This window comes from Alosa pseudoharengus, unplaced genomic scaffold, assembly GCF_046254945.1.
Source record: "Alosa pseudoharengus isolate Yale_2024_CS ecotype anadromous, Long Island Sound unplaced genomic scaffold, YU_APseudo_1.1 YU_APseudo_1.1_scf_11, whole genome shotgun sequence".
NCBI lineage: Eukaryota > Metazoa > Chordata > Actinopteri > Clupeiformes > Clupeidae > Alosa > Alosa pseudoharengus.
This window is the reverse complement of record NW_027468576.1, coordinates 18,258,890-18,280,734: the sequence shown is the minus strand read 5'-3', so window position 1 is coordinate 18,280,734 and position 21,845 is coordinate 18,258,890. Positions and strand designations below refer to the sequence as shown.

General features: G+C 41.0%; 1 protein-coding gene across 1 annotated transcript; it reads left to right on the top strand.

Moving 5' to 3' along the window:
* The first annotated feature begins 7,492 nt into the window (after positions 1-7,492).
* Positions 7,493-20,718, top strand: onecut3a (one cut homeobox 3a). Its single transcript, XM_076276864.1, has 2 exons — positions 7,493-8,525; positions 20,423-20,718. Exons 1-2 carry the CDS (start codon positions 7,493-7,495, stop codon positions 20,716-20,718), a joined length of 1,329 nt encoding a protein of 442 aa, XP_076132979.1.
* Positions 20,719-21,845: the final 1,127 nt, after the last annotated feature.

Here is a 21,845-nt window from a genome sequence, read left to right as displayed (position 1 = left end):
GACTTCATCAGCGAGGCAACACTGCAACGTCCGCGCCCAACATTTGAATGGGAACCTCGATTGAGGCTATTGATGAACGCGAGGTGGACTGATCGACTGAATGAATTTTCTCGGGTGTTGTGGGGCTAGCAGCAGACTGATGGGCTGAAATGATAGCTTGTGACCAGCCAAACAAGTGGGAAGATTTTTAGAAAAAAAAATACAGTCTCATATGAACTGTCTGCACAGGGCTTCCACCGTCTTCGCCTTTCTTTGACTCTTCCTAGGTCACCCTCCCTCCTTGCTCTCTCTCTCTCTCTCTGTCTCTGAAGAATTGATCGACTATGCCTTCTCAATCCATCTCTCCCTCTGTCGCCTAGCAACACCAGTGCTCCATTGAGTGCGGAGGTTGAGATATATGTACACACACACACACAAACACACACACACACACACACACACACACACACACACACACACACACACACACACACCGCCTAGAAATATAGCCTATACGCATACATGCAGTCACATACTTGCACTCAGACACAGACAGACAGACACACACACACACACACACACACACACACTCACACACACACACACACACTCACACAAAAGCCTAAACACTCTTTTCACACATGGGATAACATGGCAATACTGTGAAGTAAAAAGTCCCTTAAGACATGTTGTTGACACACAGAATACACGCGTTGAGAGAGAGAAAGCACTGATAAAACATGTACTCCGAACACACAGGTGACACTGTCATCAATACGATCTTACCAAATGAAATTTAAAGTGATCTAACACCAAATAGCTGCTACTTTTACTCTGATTACAAAATGAGTCCACAGTTGTCGTTAAATCACAGGCAAGAACAGTTAAGTACTTACATTCACTAAAAAGAAATGTACCTATCTGAATATTCCATATTAGCACATGCTGACAAAGGCAATTACAAAGGACTGAAATTACATTTTCAAGGTTAATGGACACATCTGTATATTAATGGTAGCCTACCTAGTGCTAACCTGTACTGCATAGATCACATTTCTGTCTCTTTATATTGGGAACTGTTCCGTTTGTCTCAGAAAAGAGCAGTTATCAGTAGTAGCCAATATTATAGGCAACTCAATAAAACATTTTTGGAATCAGACAGCTATGTCTTACACCAAGTACAATTCACCTTATGAAGCTGATGCTATTTGTAAAATTCAAACCACCAGTCCTACATTTCTGCACCGCTGAGACAAAACACCATCACCAAACTTGCATGCAACTGAGAAGGTCTGTGATGTGAATATGCAAGTGAATGAATGAGTTAAAATACAAAAATTTTCGTTTTTTTTCCCATACCCATAGCATATTAACATTACCTGACTACTGTGTGTATTGATGTTGCAGATTGTGATTACAGTCTTTTAGAAATCAATATGAACATGATCTGTGAACAGAAGCACAATAAGAGTGATTAAATTGCTTAATCCAGTTGAAACTATTGCTAAGTGTCAGCTTCATAAAAATCCAATGAGATGGCATAATTTCCTCAAGTAGGCCTATGTTATGTGCACTCAATTTAAGCAACCACAAACAATTACACATGGAATTGATATCTACTTTAAGGTTGCACTACCATTTTTCATTAACTCTTTGAAGAAACACCAACATGTGAAGAAAAAAAACGGTTGTTTTTACTTGTATTAGAAATGTCTGAATAATAATTATAGGCTACTTTATATTCGGTAGCGTAATGAGGACCACTTTGTCTTTGCTTACTCCCGTACCCTGCGGCTTAAACATTCTGTCAGATGATGGGTCTTATACCTGCCAATAGCTGTAATGTAAGGCCATTGCAAATAACTCATATCGATATATCAACACAGGTAAGATGCATTTCTGGTCGTTATTAATGCAACCAATGACTCGAGAAAATCTAGAAGGTGAGAGGGAATAAAGCTAATTTTATTGTTTACTTCTTACCGACACCGAATAACACGAAAATAGCGTTAATTCTCTGGTGTATATGCAATAAAAGGTACACATCCAAACGAAATAAATTCATTCAGTGAGCTAAGTGTAGGGCTAGAAATAGATAAACGTGCACACGAACACATTTTTCATCAAATTAATTTCTGATAAAATAACAAAAAGTCGATATTCAAACAATATCTTTTAACGTTTAAACCCATGATGAATGACTATGGTGCACTCTGTTCAATAAACCTTTATGTTTTGGATCAATATATTGATTATCGATAGAATGTAAACAATGTGATATGAGAGAAAAATGCAAAATGCATTTTACAGATGAAAGAAAAAAAACTATTTCCATCATATAGCGGCAACAAAAAATAGGCTACCTTAATTAAAAACAACTAATAAATTATTTGAGACTTAAAACGGTGCCTTTTGCCATTCTCGACACTCAAATTATATCAAATCACTTTTTATATCGCGCTAATAGACTACACCCTGTTTGAAAAACTCGACATATACATTCAGGGTGGGATAGAAGCATTTAGTTTCTGTATGGCACCATTTCTTCTTAGAATGTGTCCCGATCGATTGGAATGCAGATAGATTGATTTAGTTCCAGCGCCATGATCAAGGCAGCACATTTCCAAAGGCCCTGAAATAATTAGCTATGCACAGCACACAAATTCTTCACAAAATACATGATTTACTTTGGTGATCTTTGTGCAAGTGTTATTTTTTACAAAGCACGAGAACTATTAAAAGATTTAGCCCAGATATGTGTATGTCGCCTGGATAAATGCGTCTGCCAAATAAAGTAAAGAAAAAAATGTAGGCTACCATCTGCACTAGCCTATTACGTCTGATAAATTATTTTAGCAAACTCAATTTTGGCTTATGATACAGTTCTTAATAGCTAGAAATACATATTCGACCATGTAGGTTATTCAAACACCGTGATAATCATTAAGAGTGTGTCTGTGAACAGGCGGCCAAAAACATTCCATCTGAATAACCTAACAAGAGCATGCTAAATGTTATGACACTCCCAAAGGTCAACTGCCTTTGGCCCTCGTACTAATAAGCAAACTGGATACTGGATACACCGCATACGACTGTCATCTGGACGACAAGGAAGAGTAGGCCTAGGCCTATCTATATCTATAGCACTGCGGCCTGATGGCCAGCCAGAGTCAGTAGGCTATCGCAGAAGTGAGTTAGCCTAGTCTGGGGACCTGATCAAAGTGACATTACGACTTAACTTTTGCCAATACACAGATTCAAGTAAATATACTTTGGAATAGATTAGAGGTGATGAATCCATCACGGGGAGTTGCTGGGGCAGAGCTGCAAATGTCCCTCGCTCTCTTTCTCTCTCTGTTCTTATAGAAGCACAGAATCAAACTAAAACCATTTGTTTGGCAGTGTATCACTCAGTATATTACTTTGCCCTGAGTAGCAACAATCTTGTCACTGTTCATATTCATAATGTAGTCACATCCCCCAGAAATATGAGCAACACTACTATATGCGGAGAATTGGTATTATAAGGCTACGGGACTGTATCTAAAAATCGCCAAAATTAGGGTACACAAAATTCGGTGAATGTTATATTATATAGCCTACTATTTTCGCTGTATAGGCCTACTAATACATGCATTAGCTGTAGCCTATATGTCCATAAAATAAACTGATAACAATACAAACATATAACAAACAGACAGTGCCATGACAGAGCTTTTGACAACCCCGTGTCAGATGATGAGTGCATCAGTGGGATTTGTTTGTTGTGATTCACCTCTCCCCTTTCATCACACTAAACTTCTGGATAAATCAATGAGTAATAGATAGCTCATGTGGTGTCCACCAGGGATAGTTTTAATGTGTCAAACAGTGTCCTTTGATTTCGATTGAATTTGAGTAGCACTGTGTTCTTTCAACAGTTAGACATTCAACACGTCTTTGCAAAATGTGTTTATCGGCTTATAATTAGGTCTACACCTAGTTTTCCGGTTTTTAATGCTGTTGTGTAAAGCTCTGATACAGTGCATGCAACAAGAGCCTTATACTTACGTCTTACACAAGTATCTGTAACAGTAGGGGCGAGTTTTTAATGAGTGTTACGAACAAAGGTTTTATAGCTATGGGCCTCATTGACATTACTCAATGCTAATGAGTTGAGCCACCAAAAAGCCTGATATTAATGTGATAAATTATTCGCGCTCCGAGGCATCCTTTCATCGACATGTTCAATATTTGATAGAGAGCCCAACGTTAGGTAATTCTATAAAATTAAAGGGTTAACTTTATGAATCAGGGGGAAAAGTGTGATTGCGGAAAATAGATATAGGCTGGGTCTATGAACTATAGGCCTGGTGCTTGCTTACTAAGGTCCAAAAGTTTTCTTCCAAAATGCGCACGATAATACAAACTTACAAAACTTAAATTATTTTTTGATCGGTGTGACTTGTATGGCTAAAAATATCACTGAAATCAATTCAGAAGTGTGATGAATAAGTTGATCTCTTTATCAAATACATAAATAATTAAAATAAAATAAAATAAAATAAAGATAAGCGAAAAGGACAATATGGCTACGGCTGGGACAGGGATAGGGAGAAAATCTACTCCTTCAAAATATGAACTAGGATAAAAAAAATACAATACATGCAAATGCACGAATAAATAAATAAATAGCTTGTTCACTTTTTCCCACACACTTCAATGTAATGCAACACAAAAGATCCATGTGTCAATTACTCAGTGTCAGACTGACCTATCCATCGACTGGGCTACTGTGCTGGGTCTCTAAAGTAGTATCTATTTTTTAGTTTTGGCTTGCTGTTGTCAAGTTGTCCTATTCTATGTTATAATCATTATCATTATTATGATTAATAATGCTAATGATAATAATAATAATAAGAAGAAGAATAATAAGAATAATAATATCACTGTTGTAAGTGAAATGAATAATGGGAATGTGAAAATAAGAATATTCTAAAAATAACGACTATTTATAAAGATTTCATGTTTCAATTTGTATTTGAGTATTTAAGGCTATTTCAAACCAAACGGTAAGACTATTTCACTCGAGGGGGCTCGAGGCTCTCTAATTCCAGTTAGGCCTAAATGAATACTCCCTTGCTTCCTCTCTTACTCTTCGTCTTGGTTAAAACTGGCCATAATTCTGTCTGAAACATGTTTGGAAGAATAGTTAGAATATTTATGCAAACACCAGTTTTTTCGTTTTTATGCTACAGTTTAGATCCTCGAAGTAGTTTTGATAGGAAGGGATACATCAAGCCATCATTAAAAAATGGCTACCCCTGCCCTTAACCACCCTTGTTGCGTTGCGTAGCCTAGATGTGACAGGGTGGTTCGTGATTTATCAAAACAATAGGCTACAAGGGCATCAGCCTGCAACGATAGGCCTCTCTCGTACCACCATATGAATGCTACCGTTATCTTTCTAACTTCAGCTATTTTAGCTTTCGAAAGCACCAGGTGGCCGAAAGTTTTCTCTGTTACGAAATTGACGTGGCACCAGTCTTACGGCAGTGTAAGTAGGCTATCAACCTTCTGAAATATTTATTCCAAAAGATTTCTCTCACCCACGTTTCAGCTGTTCTTCCAAGGCCGGGGGTAGGCCTTCACAATGTTGTCCTATGCATGGCAGGGAAATAATGTGTTAGAATAAATCGTTAAACACCAGCATCATTTTAATATAGAAGTTATAGGCTACCAGATTAGTGGTATTTTCAAACCTGATTTTCAAGGACATTCTGAGGAAATGGGTCTTGGGCTAGCCCACGGTCAGTCCCACGTTGTAGCCAATAATTGGATTTTAATCTCAAATTTATAGCCACGTCAGGCAAATGGCGTCTGCGAGATAGGAAAGAAGACGATGGTGAAATCTTCTCCCCAAAAGTTAGAGCATCTATACAGGTCACTATCATAGCTTTCACATTCCCTCTATGAGCAGAAGCCTGGAGTTGCGCGTGTTTTCCTGTGGCAATATCGACGACTTTGCCCATCAATACCGATCAATTGACACTGATGAATAGCCATTGGTGACCTGAGCTGACGTCAATGGTCAGTATCTTTAACAACACCAGAATATCAGGGTATGTGCACATTCGTTAAAACTTTACAATTGTGCATGCAGCAAGCATGCCTCTGACGACGTTCAATGATTTAGATAGTGGCATATTTTACAAATAAAATATAACCTAGTCTACAAATGCATTCTAGGCCTACTTACGTTGAATGACGCATAGGCCTATAGGAATATGCAGGCTAGTTTTTGAAGAAAGCATTTCACCAAATGAACACAGCGAAACATTACAGTTTAAATGAGTCCAAATGAGATTTTATGTTGCCACAGCCTAATACAGGCCTACATGTATTTCGAAATGTGCCTTATTCGATTAATAATATTGTATATCATAATATTAGTGATGTTAGCATGGCAATGTTTGCAGTCTTTTTCGACCACATTGTATGCTTCTAATTCTAAGTCAACTCCTTGTAAATTATAAATTAATTAGGAAACAAATTTGATTGACCCATTATGCCTACCCCACAAAGATCTATGCTTGCGACACATACTCTCACGACAATCAATGTCGACTTATGTCAAGTCTCTGAAGGATAGGCCGATGTATTACATAGACCTTGACTAGCCTACATTATCCCTGGAAATCAGAAGAAACTCCTTTTCTTGCCATTCATCTTTTCTTTTTTACATTATGTGTGCTTAGGCCTATTGGTATTTTTGTTTTGATAGGCTATGACAGGCAATGGTGTCTTCAATGGAAATATGTCCACTAAAGCGAAGAACAACAACAAAAAAGATGAATATTTAACTATTTAGAAATCCCTCCCTGGCGCCTGTCAAGCACATTTGATATGGAAACGAGTTAAACACCTCCCTTCTTCAGGAATACACTATGATAGGTACAGTAGCACACTCTCTCCTACGTATAGGCTACTGATTTTTCTGTACAGTTTTTTTTCAATAAGATATTACAAACATATTTTCTGGGGCGCTTTTCAAGTCACACAGCTAGGCTATGTGCACTCCTTTGAAAAAAAAGAGAAATGTGACGTCAAGAATTGTCACCCCAAATAGAGCACCGAAAACACAGCGCGCGTTCACATATGCTACCACATCTTGTCGGACTGGTGCGCGCGCGCGCGCAAACACACACACTGGCTGCCCAGACCTGCCTTGAATAGTGGAGGGGCTTTACGACGAGCGAGGCACACACAGACAGCGCGTGTGCATTGTCGCCTGGGTCTAGGACCACTGGAAAACGTTCTACGCTACGCTGACCACGAACTCTATTAGTTCGGACTCTATTCGTATCAATGGCTTGGTTTTGAAATCGTTTACAAATATTGGTCTGAAGAAGAGGAGACGGAGGGCTGAGATAACGTGCGCGCGAAAGAGAGAGGACGAAAGAGGGGAGAGAGAGAGAGAGAGAGAGAGAGTAAGAGCGTGAGAGGCAGGGGGTGAAAGGAGACTATCACGATGATGGAACTTACAATGGAGAACATTGGGAACCTCCACGGCGTTACTCATAGCCATCAAACGGAGGACCTGATGAACTCTCATCACGGACGACAGTCCTCACACAGAAACCTGGTGTCGCACGGGCGCTCGGCTATGGTTTCCAGCATGGCTTCAATTTTGGAAGGGGCTGGAGACTATCGCACGGACCACGCATTGTCCGGTCCTTTACACCCGGCAATGACCATGTCCTGCGATTCCGGAATGAGTTTAAGCAGCACCTATACTACACTAACGCCGCTGCAACACCTGCCTCCCATTTCCACGGTCTCCGAGAAATTTCACCATCATCCCCACCCTCATACCCATCACCATCCGGCTCATCAGCGTCTCACTGCCGGGAACGTTAGCGGCAGCTTTACCCTTATGCGCGATGACCGGAGCCTAGCGTCTATGAGCAATCTTTACAGTCACTACCCCAAAGATATGTCTGGTATGGGACAGTCGTTATCCCCTCTGTCCAACGGGCTTGGGTCTTTGCACAACTCTCAGCAGTCTCTCTCGGCCTACGGTCCTGGGACCCATCTTTCAAACGACAAGATGCTGTCCACGGGAGGCTTCGAGAGCCACGCGGCCATGCTGTCTAGGAGCGAGGATCACCTAGCTCGGGGTTTAGGGAGCCATGGTGCTGGCATCATGACCTCTCTCAATGGAATTCACCATCACAGTCACCCACACTCTCAAGCCAACGGGTCTATGTTGAACGAACGGGACAGACAGTCTGTGGGGGGTGGTCAGGGAGGAGGACCAGGGCAGGTGGAGGAGATAAACACCAAAGAGGTGGCACAGCGCATAACCGCGGAGCTCAAAAGGTACAGCATTCCGCAGGCCATCTTCGCCCAGAGAATCTTGTGTCGGTCGCAGGGAACGCTTTCTGATCTGCTCCGGAATCCCAAACCATGGAGTAAACTCAAGTCTGGACGAGAAACATTTCGGAGGATGTGGAAATGGTTGCAAGAACCCGAATTCCAGAGAATGTCCGCTCTCAGATTAGCAGGTAAGAAGAAAACTGCTCGGGGTTGTTGTAAATACACAAAAGTTAATAGACGCAAAGAAGTTAGCATGCATATCTTATCCCCCCCCCCCCCACACACACACTCTCTCTCTCCCTCTGTGTGTGTGTGTGTGTGTGTGTGTGTGTGTGTGTGCACGCGCGTGTGAGATCATCAATACCTAGTAGCATAATAAAAGTACACATTGTTGTTGACAAAGCTTGTTTTGAGAGACTTTATATTTCTAAGAACTTCGAATAACTACAGCACTGTTGTGTTGATGAATGCGTAATGCTTTTCCGAATTTACTTGTGAAGTCCTAAAGTCCTTTACTTTTAAGTCCTAAGATAAATGTTCCATTATGCCACACAATTGTACAACAAAATAATATTCAGATAGCCTACTTTATGGCATAATCTTAGCAGGTCTATAATAATCACTGACATGATGCAGGAAAGGGACATAACTATGCTCATTTTTGAATGGACAAAAGTGTGATGTTTTTCATTATTCTTTTTAATTGTGGGACATAGTTTCTGAAGGACATAGGCCTACTCATGCACTGATTTGAATTGATTGTTCACAAAAACACTATCAAATCTACTTGCACATGAAATATTCTACACAAGTTCAGAGAGCTTTGTTCTCTCTCTCTCTCTCTCTCTCTCTCTCTCTCTCTCTCTCTCTCTCTCTCTCTCTCTCTGTGTGTGTGTGTGAGGGGGGGGGGGCTGCTATCATATGCAGCCTACTACATACACATTCCCACATATTTCCCCAAAACAGGGGCCTATAGCAAGCACATCTCCATCATCAGAATAGGCCAATGACCCCCTCAATATAGATCCGTTTGTAGATCAGATCTTAAATACATCTCTACTGACACACAAGGCGCTACCAAACGTCAGTCCTAGCTTGTGTTTGCAGTACATCAGTGGAGAGTTCAATTAACAGGGCATACTGGCATATTTTAGTTCCAGTCAATGCCCTATTGAAAAGCACTTAATGGAATGTAAATTGTTCCTTTGCACATTTACAGGGGTTCTGGTAAATAAAGATTTAAACACTCCACAATTGTCTCTTTAAGTGCCATTGCTGTTAAACCTAATTGGGCCTGAGGATTTTATATCTTCCTCTCCATAATAAAACCAGGAATCCTTTAGGTTGAAACAAGGCATTCTACAAAGTAGAGTTTAAAAGCATGTATGCCTTTCTTTGCCTTTTTTGACATGATGGCTGGTTTTTAAATGGATGCTGGTATTTGCAGAATGCAATATTCAATTGCATATTTCAAACAAGCATTTTAGGAAATATAATTGATATAGCCTAAACTGAGTAAGAATAATCGTGAGTGGTGATTTTTTATTGAGTGGGAGTTCATTATTATTATTATTATTATTATTATTATTGCTGGTCGCTGTGTTTGTTATCGTTGTTACTGCTATTGTTGTTTAACATAGGCTAGCCTATCTGCGGTGCTGTGGTCGACCTTCTGCAGTTGGCCATTACACCACCACCATGTGCTGTCAGGTGCTACTATGTGAAATCTGGGCTAAATTACTAATGGCTGAAATATGCAAATGCAGGGAACAACATTTTACTTATTGCATTTAAATTTGCTATTATTCCCTGTGGGAGCACAGGTCTGGGTCGGGTGATTGGGGGAGAGAGGATTCAGAGAGAAAGAGAAAGAGGCTGGCGATACTCAGTCGGCCTCATCAATCAATAAATTCAAATTACTATTCCAAATTCATCACAGTCACACAAATCAATATGGTCGCTTTGCTTGGCTAATGCGAAAACGCTGTTAGTTGTATGCGAACGCTATTGTTCCCTCGTATTAAAGGCGGTAAAATCAGACCATATTGAGGACGTTGACTTTTCGGAGGCTGTCGCTGTCCATGGTCTATCCTGAAGTACTAAAGTCAAAATTACACCATAGATATTGAACTCTAACAGGACTTTTGAGGATTTGTGTGGAAACCCTACTTTTGCTTATTAACTTACGACGGACCTTTGATATTGTTAGTTGAGTTGTTGTGCCAGACAGGCCCACCTTTTTGAGAAAATTCAGATAGCTTACAGCGGCCCATTGTTCATGCTTCTTTTATTTCCCTTAAATTGAGAAGGGATAAAATGGGCCTACAATCCCCTTTACCAAAGCGGCTTTGCATTTAAGAATTACTGGTAATCAAATAGCAAGAAAATGTAATTTTAGTTAGCAATAGGTGCTTGTCATGGACATGTGGAAGTCCACCTAGAAAGAAGGTGTGAGCGGACGGAGGCAGTTAAAGATTGCGTTAACGATGAGAAACAATTCGTCTTTGCATGTGAGCTGAATTCTGCACTCCATCTCAATGTATTTGGTCGGGTCAATAAAGCAGTGATCGATAAAGATAGCCAGTGCATCTATCAATTATTCCGGCTCAGCACTCTCTCCCATTGGAGTCCCTCAGAGGGCTTTGGGGGTGGGGGTCTAGGGAACCGAGCAAGACTATAATGGCCTAAACCTCCCCTGTACACCTTTTTTCATCTCCATTGTAATTGATGTTACAGTTGATATGTAGACTGGGCATCGTTTGTGGTGTGCCTCTGACATGACCACTGAAGACTCGTAGATGAAGAATCGTAGATATCCTGGCAAACATACCCACCCACGCAATATCCTAGAGGTTTAGATTCGACTTTACAGGCAGCCATGTTGTGTCTAAGATGAATAAGAAACCCATACATGCGTTGTAATTAGCATGCTACAGAGAAATCAGTAGATCACATGAAGCGCTCATGGGAAATCAGACAGTAACTGAAAGATCAAATCCTTTTATGATTTCATATAGCAAGCACCCATTCGCAACCTAGCTGGTAAGCGATACTGTGTCTGTTGGAGATGCCAATTCTGGTTTACTATGTACATGCAGCTGGAAAGGAATTATGGCTAAAGTTTCAACATATCTTACAGTAGGCTAACAGAAATGTTACATATTGCCTCTTGGGTTTGCACAAACCTAAACCTGATATTATAGCCGTGCATCATTGTACCCTCTTCTGCCGACGCACTCCACCTTTGCAATATTTAAAAAATAAATCACATAGGCCTAAATAACCACGAAAATTGAATGGTGGCTCATCAACATTTTGTGTTATGCAGAGCCATACAGTTTGTACTTAGATACAACTTATGTGTAGTGTAGGCTATTCCGCGGGTAATGAAACACACGCTTACTGGATGGTGGAGGGTGGAGGCAGACGGGGAATGTGATCGATATCCACTTTAATAATTGATACTCGAACGTAGGCTATAGGCTACAGACAGTGTTTGAACCATGCGGTTGCAGAGCCACTGTTCGGTAACCAAAGTAAAACTCGTGGTAAACACAGAGATAATGTCTCCAGGAGAACTACTGCCACAGACCGCATCGCCTAACCTCAGATTAAAACACATCTAGAACATGTGGCCTGGTTCCATAGGGCTACATAGAGCATGCAACCACAACAGATGAAGCACAAGACTGGCATATACAAACGCGGTTTCTGTTCGGTAACCTCAGACAATGGATAGGCTTACGTTTAGGTGCATGGGTGCCGTAGCTTATATGTGACCAGGTTATAAAATAGGTCTACGTCTCCATCAAATGTAGGCTGGCTCGAATCCGTATCGATTTCCGCCCCCACCCACCCCCTTCTCACCCCTCCCCGATCGCTTGAGCTGAACCAAACAATCCAACGCTCCTGCCTGCCCCTCCCCCTCCAATTCACTGGAACACATTTTTATCCAAGCTGCCTACCTTCATAAAACATGCCTACTACCAGAGAATGCTTAATACATAGAAGCCTCAAGCTTGTACCCTGGAGAAGAAGTAATCAAATGCCATGCGCACCACTCGGTCTCCAGAGTCAGAAGTGGTCAAGTACACGACAACTTGGACATTCACCATTTCACGTATTAAACGAAATCGCACTGGAGCCAATGTCAACTGTGCAACGTTAAATGTCATGGCACAATGGCTGTTCTTCGTGGAACACTGCCTACTTAGAATAGAGGGCTGTGTAGGCTTCTCCGTTTACTCTGTCCCACCTTGCGAAATGGGACAGTAATCACCAACACATTCCACACACCGTTGCTGGCTCAGTACTGCATAAAATACTGTCTGTTCTATTTCCAATGATCAATTCTTATGCTCCCTTCCCTCCCTAGCCAAACTGGATCGATAAAGGAGAATGACCTTTAAATCAAATTGCTAAGAGACCCAACTGCTCACGAGGTATGCGTCAAGGGGTTAAATTACATTACGTCACCAATTTAAACACTCCTTTTCATCACGAGGAAGTACCACGATGCATCGTCCTCAGACTGAATGTACACACATTAATTAGTAATAATCCGCCTTATGTTTTTTTTTTACAGCAATACAAGTGCTGTCTGCATCTCAACGGCGTAGAAGCAACCAAAGTAGGCCAAATGCGTCTGCATGAAACCCAAAAGCAGTCAGGCAGCCATTCAGTCTACCGAGAACGCAAGAAGGTGGATAGGGATTGAAACACACTGTCGCCTGTCATTCACCCTCCAGCCTTCAGATTGATTGATAGATAACCACATCGGCACCTACAGTGTTACACGATCAGCCAACTGGAAAATCACAGTGTAGAACCAACAACCAAAATGTAGTGTGCGCTGCAAGTATGTCACATGTAAATGTGACGTGTGAATGCAAGTAAAGCTGGTCTAAATAAAACAAAAAGTCCTGGTGTTAATTGTTGTAGGCTATGTAATTCCTTTTGTATATTATAACATTGGAAAAAAGAACAGCTTCTTATTGCGTTTTCCCACCAGAGGATGGCGCTCCAACATAGCACCATCGCTTCCTTAAGCACTGCTGAAAGTTTATACATCAACTAGTATCATCAACCTATTTCAGGTTTTCAAATCTCTTGGCTCAAATAATTGCAGACTACTTGCCTTACTTGACTTAACAGGGTTCAATAGACAAACAAGAGGAAATTATCTTAAGTTATACGCTAATTGACCCTTGTGCATGTCTTTAAGCGTTTCTTTTGTCATGACTTTACCCTTTAAATAATCAATAATTATTGATAAAACGTGCTCCTCTATGATATTTACCGAGACTTGAATCTTTGCTTATTCCCGGGTCGTTTAATTTATGTGAAAATCCACTTGGTGCTCTCTACTTGTGAAATATCAGAACGATTGTTAATATGGCTTATTCCTAGGTCCTACAGTGCTGGAAATTCAGCTTTTTAAAAGACATGAATAGGCCTACTATAACGAATGTCGGTAATATTATTAAGAATTAAGATCGACGACGCTCCTATTTTGTATAACTAGTTTGTACATTTTAGAAAGAGAAAGATACATTCGGGTAATATAGTAATCGACATTACGTTGCAGTAGTTGATAAGAGGATATTATCATTTGGAAAATGATCCACTGAAACATTTAGGCCTGCCACTGTTTTTCGCCTTGGTCACTCGTGGCGCGTAAACGTACGAGTTCGCTGTTCATCTTGGTAGTGCTGAAATCAGGCTTGGCCTACACCGGGCGTCATGCTCATGGCTGTAAGTGTAAGCGCTGAAGATATGCGTATCAAATCACAGCAAGATGCACTTCACAAATTCTCGCGGAGACTAGAAAAATATGTAGGCCTATATATCCACAAGTGTGTGTGTGTGTGTGTGTGTGTGTGTGTGTGTGTGTGTGTGTGTGTGTGCGTGCGTCCACGACCTTAAGTTGTAACAAGAGGAAAGACACACAGCACAAGCCAAAATGTAATTTTGTGCAAAATAATATTCAGGTACTTTCAATTTGAGAAATGAAGTCGCCCATTTTATGTTATATATTATTGATTATTTAATCAGCGTCTAATGTTCATATGCATGAATCAATACACTGCATTAATTGCTTTTTGGAAGGGTTTCTGCACAGTCATCGACCAACAAACATAATCAGTTCATGGCTGTGTTGGTGGTTCAGAATGGAGGAAGTAAGTATATTGTTGTCACAGAAAATGGAAAGTTTTATGAATGAAAAATACGTAGATTTAACAAGATACTGTACCATGTAGGCCTACCCTACATAGCCTATATTACTGAGTTTTTCCAGATAGCTGTCTTTGTATCGATGTAGGCTAGTTTAGCTTAATATTTTCCAACAGTAATCTTGAAAAGGTATGCTTATGAAGATGTAAAACGAATGTTAGGTTAAGGAAAGTAAATTGTACTGAAATGAGTTTTTAACACGTTAGAAGTGGATTCAATTTGTATTAAAGCTTAATGGAATTAGCTATAAAAAACAGCCTGAAAACAGAATTTAAAAAGCTAAATATCCTAGTATATTTTTTATATTCTATTGTCACTCTTTGTATGTGATCCTGTGTCCTATGCTTATTTAGGCCTACTTGGTGTTTTACTTTAGGCTATTTAGCGTATTCTCTTCCCAACACAAGCGGTCCCAATTGCTGAAAGATAGATACAATAAATATAAATGTTTATTAAAGAGGTTATTTGTAAGGAGCAGTAATCTAAGGGGCTGATTGACTGTCCTAGGGACAGTTCAGTGACATTTCCATATATGACCATCTTTGATATTAACCAGTGAAACTTTTGATGGAAGAATAAACAGTAGCAGGCCCTAATGCCTACGCAGCCCACCCCGCGTAGTCTACCTGTAGCTACTGTATATGCAAACCAAGATAACAAAAAAATGAGAGAGAGAGAGAGACATGTCTTGAATTAATATCCCTTTAATTCTGCATGGCCATGATGGCGTTCCATTATTTAGCTGAAGAGGAGTTTTAGGTGTTGTCTTTTGTCTATCTCCATCTTGGATTTTTGCTGACAACTTCAGAATTAACTGTTCCGAAATCGACCTTTGAGACGATTAGCAGAACCTGTTATGCTGATAAAAAATGCTCGCAGTCCGATAAATCACACGACGGAAAAAAGATCAAATCAACATGAACAATGCACTAAACTGAGTGATGGCAGTGGTGGTAGGCCTACTGGCCTTAAAACAGAGATGATTGACCAGTGCTCTTCAGTTCAGCTCACTCTTTCTATTATCTGTTAATATTAACTCTCATAATATTAACTCTCAACTCATAAAACAAATATGTTGAAAACAACTTGCGTTGTTTTTAAACACATCTCTGTGTGCAGATAGGGACAACACATTCATGTTAAGTGTCTAGGCCCTATAGTTTGAAGTGTAGAGTGTATAGTTGTTTGACGTTATAAGTTGTAAATGTTGCCTTTATCAGAAATTAATCGAAATCGTGCAATTCCCAATACTTAATGTTGTCACTATAATTTTTATGTTCATGACTTCCTCCTTGTGCGACAGACAGTAAAGCTCGTCGGGAGTGCTGTGCCTCTCGTGCACTCAGAACTGGCCAAACCTATAGGGAAACTTGGGATTTTGATCCGACCCGCCTATGTCGCATCTATCAGAAATGTAGCAATTAAATATGTTTCCTAAATCGTGCAGCCCTATTAGAGTGAAATTACTTCTGGATACTTTAAAGAACACAAAGCAATGAGTTTGAAGCAGTTTCAAAAGACTTTCAAAGTTGCCTGAAGTAACAGATCAATCTTGCATCCTCGCAATACAGATAGAAAAAGGGAGTCAATCTTAAAACAATAGGTAGTCCTAGGCTATATGACTGGTATTTGCAAAATAAACAAATAAATAAAAATCAAACAATTAGGCTAAATGAAAACAAAGACTTGTTGCACATCGCTAATTAATAACGATTATTTGTTTATCTTTATTTGATTTGTTTATCATTTGATAATCACTGATTCTCAAATGATAAACATGAATTATATGATTAATTCTATCTACCATTCTGCACATCCCAGAGGGATGAACCGTTCCAGTAGCTAGTGCATTTATTTGTTTTTCCTTTGCCATGATAAACTGATCCAGTGCTGAGAGGTAAATAGAAGGGGTTGACTGAACGTTTCTCGCTTGCAGCAGGCCGGCCTCAGCGGGGGAGTCATACCGTCCGCACCCAATTTCAGATCCCCCCCCCCCCCCCCCTCTATCCCATCCAGCAGCAGCGCATCGATCCCCGGCAGACTGGTTGGCTGCTCGGTGCGGTTAGGTATCGATCCCCTCCCAACCCCCTCACTTCCCCAGCTGAAAATCACACACACGTCCAGCACGGCATGCCAAGGCAACTTTCACACGCTTTATTTATTTATTTGTTTATTTATTTATTTATTTATTTATTTATTTATTTATTTATTTATTTATTTATTTACCACAAATTAGTATTTCATCATCTGAATCTGATTATTTTATCGGTGAAAGTTCCATTACGAAGTCATTGTGGTTGACACATAAAAAAACGATTAAAAATGTGGAAGAAAAAGAAAGCTTCAGATAAGCTATATAGCCTATGTCAACAAAAAAGAATACAATTAGATAAATAGAATATATAGGCCTGTAATCCATAATCAGTAGGCCTATTTTTAAAAAATAAGGTTAATTTTGACCATGTGACATGCTAAAATTCTAGCTTCAAACCAGGGGCACAAACAGATAGCCTACAAAAGAGGCATCATCAAAACTCTTGGGCCATGGCAGACTTTTTCGGAGTGTTTTCAGTTAAGCTGGCAGACACTTGTAGGAAATGGGCAGTATATTAGCACCAATTGTCCCCTATTACATTAATCAGCATTGAACTGAGGAGTAGTTAGAGACGGTTGAACCTTTGCGCGCAACCGGTTGCGCTTTACATTGCATTCAACAGCCAGGGACTGAAGACAAAAGAAAACACTCAATAGATTTATCATTTATCTTTGCCCTGGACTCAACCACTGGGTGTTTTAAATAGGGAAGTTTTGCTTTTAGACTAAATTCGTTTTATGTGTAAAAAGAGATTGTTAGGCCTAGCCTACCCTCTGCTGACAAAGTCTATGCTTATAATTAGGGCCTATGCCAACATAAGAAATTGGCTTAGCTTGGACAGCAATACGGTTTATGCGTACTGACATTTGTTTTAGCCTACATTTACCACGTAACTGTAAAACCTCACTAGATCCGCTACATTGAATCGAAATGTATAACCTATTGTCATGTGACACATGTCATGTGACAATATTCGCATAATTTCTATTTTAAAAAAAGATGTTGGCTAGCCTATTGATTTACTACCAAGAAAAATGTAGGCCTAACAACTTATTGCCAAATCACTGTGTTATCGTTTAATTTCAAATCATATTTATCAATGTTGCACAGCCTTGAAGCTGTAGGCTATAACTTCTAGGCCTACTTCCAAATACCACCAGGCATCCCCACTTCTTAACATACCAGTAAATTAATTACCTAAATAAGTTATTCGTCTATTTTTTATATTCTGATTCACAATTAATTTAAGGTCTGAATTTAGAAAATAATAAACAAGAGACATTTAACAGCCTCAGTGTGAAGGGTACAATATAGGCCTAACTCATTCACCACCCCAGTCCAGTGGCTGTGGCCAGACATTTACTGATAACATTTTACCTAACCGACAGCCTACAAACTGAACCAGTTGTGTAACTTTGTCAAATATTATTGCACTACCTATAAATCTTTTTTTTTAATTTAAGCCCCACCTCCAAACGCCACATGATTTCACAATATCACAATATTACAATAACCCAACTAGGCGATGTTTGCTTAAATAATTTTCATAAAGACATTGCATTTCATAAAGACATTGCCATCTTTTCTCTCTGTGGCTTGTTTTTGGCCTGGACAAAACATTGCGTCCAAGTGTTAGGCTACCAGCGGTGATGGTAGGATAGCTGTAGCCTAATCGGCTAGCTACTGAATAACTTTGATTTGACTTCACCGCTGGACTAATCTCTTCTTCTGAACTTGAGTCCATTTGTGGTCACCCGTTTCCTAGTTGCCGGACATAAAGGCATTGGATCCTGCCTGGCCTACTGTTTGAGTATGTGCTTCTATGTCCCGCGACTCTGTGGGCACTGCAGCTGTAAAATCTGCAATGATCGATTTTCTTCTCTCCACGGCGCGCTTGGTTCAGTAATCAGGGCCCCCTTCCTCACCGATCGATCGTTATTGATCACAAAAACCCTACGCCTGTAACCTCGGCAATAGGCAATAACGCCCAAACGGGGTGAGAGACACCTGCTGATTGGAACTTGAAATAACAACAGGGGTAGCAGTAGGCTACAAGGCAGTATCCTGAAAGCTCTCAAAATGTATCCCTTATTTGTCCTGAATGTTAAGGGTGGTCTTGGGGAAAATGTTGACTTTTAAAAAAGTTTTTTTTATTATGCGTATGTATTTTATCTTCAGCACATTTCTGGTTTGTTTGTGAGCCGAGTGTGTGCTGTGCACTACAGCAGTGTGTTGATGAGAAACGCTGGCATGATGGATATGCCGGCAGGTTAGATGACCATAGTAAGCAGATTTGACTGCTGCAGGTGATCAATGGGGCTCTGAGTCACTGTAATCAAAAACAGAGCACAGCTTCTCTTCAGCAACACTTGATCTCTCTGTGCACCCGCTTGAGTGTGTGAGTGAGTGTGGTTAGCAGAGATGCACAAATGGAAAAAAAGTGAAAAGATTTAGGCATGGAGGATGGAGAAAATATATATCATTTGACTGTGTGTGTGTGTGTGTGTGTTTGTGTGTGAGAGAGAGATGTTTTACATTTTGTAAACAATAGGAGAGGTAACAGAAACAAAAAAGAAGAAAGGAACATGTAAATGGTAAAATATCAGAATTCAGACTTCTAATAATTTAGTTTAATTTAGTGAAGAAATGTTACTATGGGAAATTGTCAGGGATGCACCTAAAGTCAGTAAATTACAAGCACCACGAAACACACATACAATCAACAAACGTAATCAATTTATTTCAGCATGATTTTCAAGAATCAACATCACTATGCTTTTCACATCCACAGTTAAGTCAAGGTTAACACAATTCATTGCAATGTTGTGTGAATATGCCTGCTTCACCATCTTATCTTGAGAAATACTGTGAGTCGTAAGCTTGTTTTTTTTTTATAAAGGCAGTTAAAAATACTGGCTCTTAGCTCAATGGATAGACCTCCAGTGGCCTCTGTTTGAAGTCGCAGACTGCAGACCTGCTGGAGGGGATTCAGGCCTCCGTCCCGATAGACAGCCCCCGCCTTCTGCCAAATCCTAAAGCAGTCCGGGTCAATATATCTCTCACTTTCCCTTTCTTGCTTTCTCTCTTTCTCTCTCTCTCTCGCTTACACACACACAGACACACACACACACACACACACACACACACACACACACACACGCATGCAATACATTCAGGTGCACACACACACACACACACACACATACACATGCATGTACACACATCCTTACACACACGCACACACTAAAGCATGGTCTCTCTTTCACACACACACACACACACACACACACACTCACTCACACACACAAAAGCTCACTTTTGGGCAACAGTCACTCAGTCTCCCAGTGCGAGCCCAAACCACATTAATATTGAATCAAACAGCAGTGTCTCCAACCAGGCTGGAGTGCTCACCGCAGGCTAGCCTCTCGCCTCTCGCCTCTGCCGAGATGGGAGTGTGTTCTCCCCAGGGACCAGGGATGGATTAGACCTAAATCACATTTAATTCAAGGCCGTACAAGAGAGCCAAAGTTGTTGCGAGGTTGGTGTGCGGGCTAATTTTATGTGCAACTAGATGGCACTCTACCGTCTTTATTACAGGCAACAAATCACTGGGTTCTTTTTTTTTTGTCGGCCATTTTATTTTTATTCTGGCCCTCTGTGTCTCGCACTTCAGTTTTATATTATGGATGTGAAATAAAATGTCTTCCCTCCTTCTCTCCTTCCTGTGTCCTGACCCCCCCACCCCCCTGTTCACAGCTTGCAAGCGAAAGGAACAGGAGCAGCAGAAAGACCGCAACATGGCCCCCAAGAAGCAGCGACTGGTCTTCACGGATCTGCAGCGGCGCACGCTCATTGCCATCTTCAAGGAGAACAAGCGGCCGTCCAAGGAGATGCAGATCACCATCGCCCAGCAGCTGGGCCTGGAGGTCAGCACGGTCAGCAACTTCTTCATGAACGCCCGACGCCGCTGCATGGACCGCTGGCATGACGAGCACCATGGCGGCAGCCCTGGGCAGCCGGGCACCTCTGCCACCACCTTCTCCAAGGCCTGAGAGGGAGGGGGGGTGCGCACTGTTGGAGCCAGGCGCCAGGCCTGGTGCTGCCATCGCCATTGCCACTCACTCGAGGTCGCCCATGAGGAGCTGTTAGCAACGTGCTAAACGATTCTCTCCTTCAGTCCTGCTCTTTTACTTCCTCCATTTTGTTTTTCTGTCTCTGTCGGTTGGACTGTTATTATGCGGAATAGAACATAGGAAAAATAAGTGTTCAGGACCACACATGGACAGACATTATTTGGTACTTTTGATTCGTTGTTTTGTTTTGTTTTGTTTTTGGTTCGAAGTCCAGCATCATGTTGAAAATCCTACCCACGTGCTGAGATGTCAAGCCTCAAATAGCCTCTTCACTCTGAACTGTTGCTAAAATGAATTCCTTTAAGCATTCCCCTACTGCGTTTGCTCAGCCTCACTGGAATCATGTGTATGTGAGGGCTCGTCAGCAAAAGAGCAGCAATAAGCACCACAGCACACAACCTTCTCTTGTCCCAGGCCACTGTACATGGCACTCAAAAAGAAAGAAAGGAAGAAACAAACCAAAACAAAACAACAATACAGTTCCCGCAGGAAGCAGTTTTGCCATCCTTGTCACCTCACCACACCACACCCCACCACACCACATCCCACCCATTACCAGAGGTAGCCTATTCTCTGAAGCCCAAGCCATTTCATGGAGGCTCTTTCAGATCATGCACCAGGCTAATGAATTGAAAATGTAATCGATGCAGACAGAAAGCAAGGGGCCTTGACCCTTCCTGAAGGTGAAACGGAACGCGCCTCACAATGAAGATACTCAGGTCTGCCCCAGTTCAGGTCTATATTTTTGCACAGATGTTGGATAACCTGCTGGGAAGGCGGTCTGTCCTTGCTTGTAAAAGTGAAGCGACTCTGTTCCTCACCATTAGGAAGGTTCCTGAAATAAAAAATACGTCTGTTTCTGCTTGGTGAATAACAATGAGTAGAGGAAGAAAAGAGTGATACTGTCGTTGCTTAATAGCCTCTGAGGAGAGAGAGAATAAAGAGCACACGGAAATCCAGAACATTACACAATCCTCAACCTGCACAGAGTGGTAGTGCCACCTGGTGGCCAAAAGAGGAATGGAAATTTAGCAACGCCAAAGAGA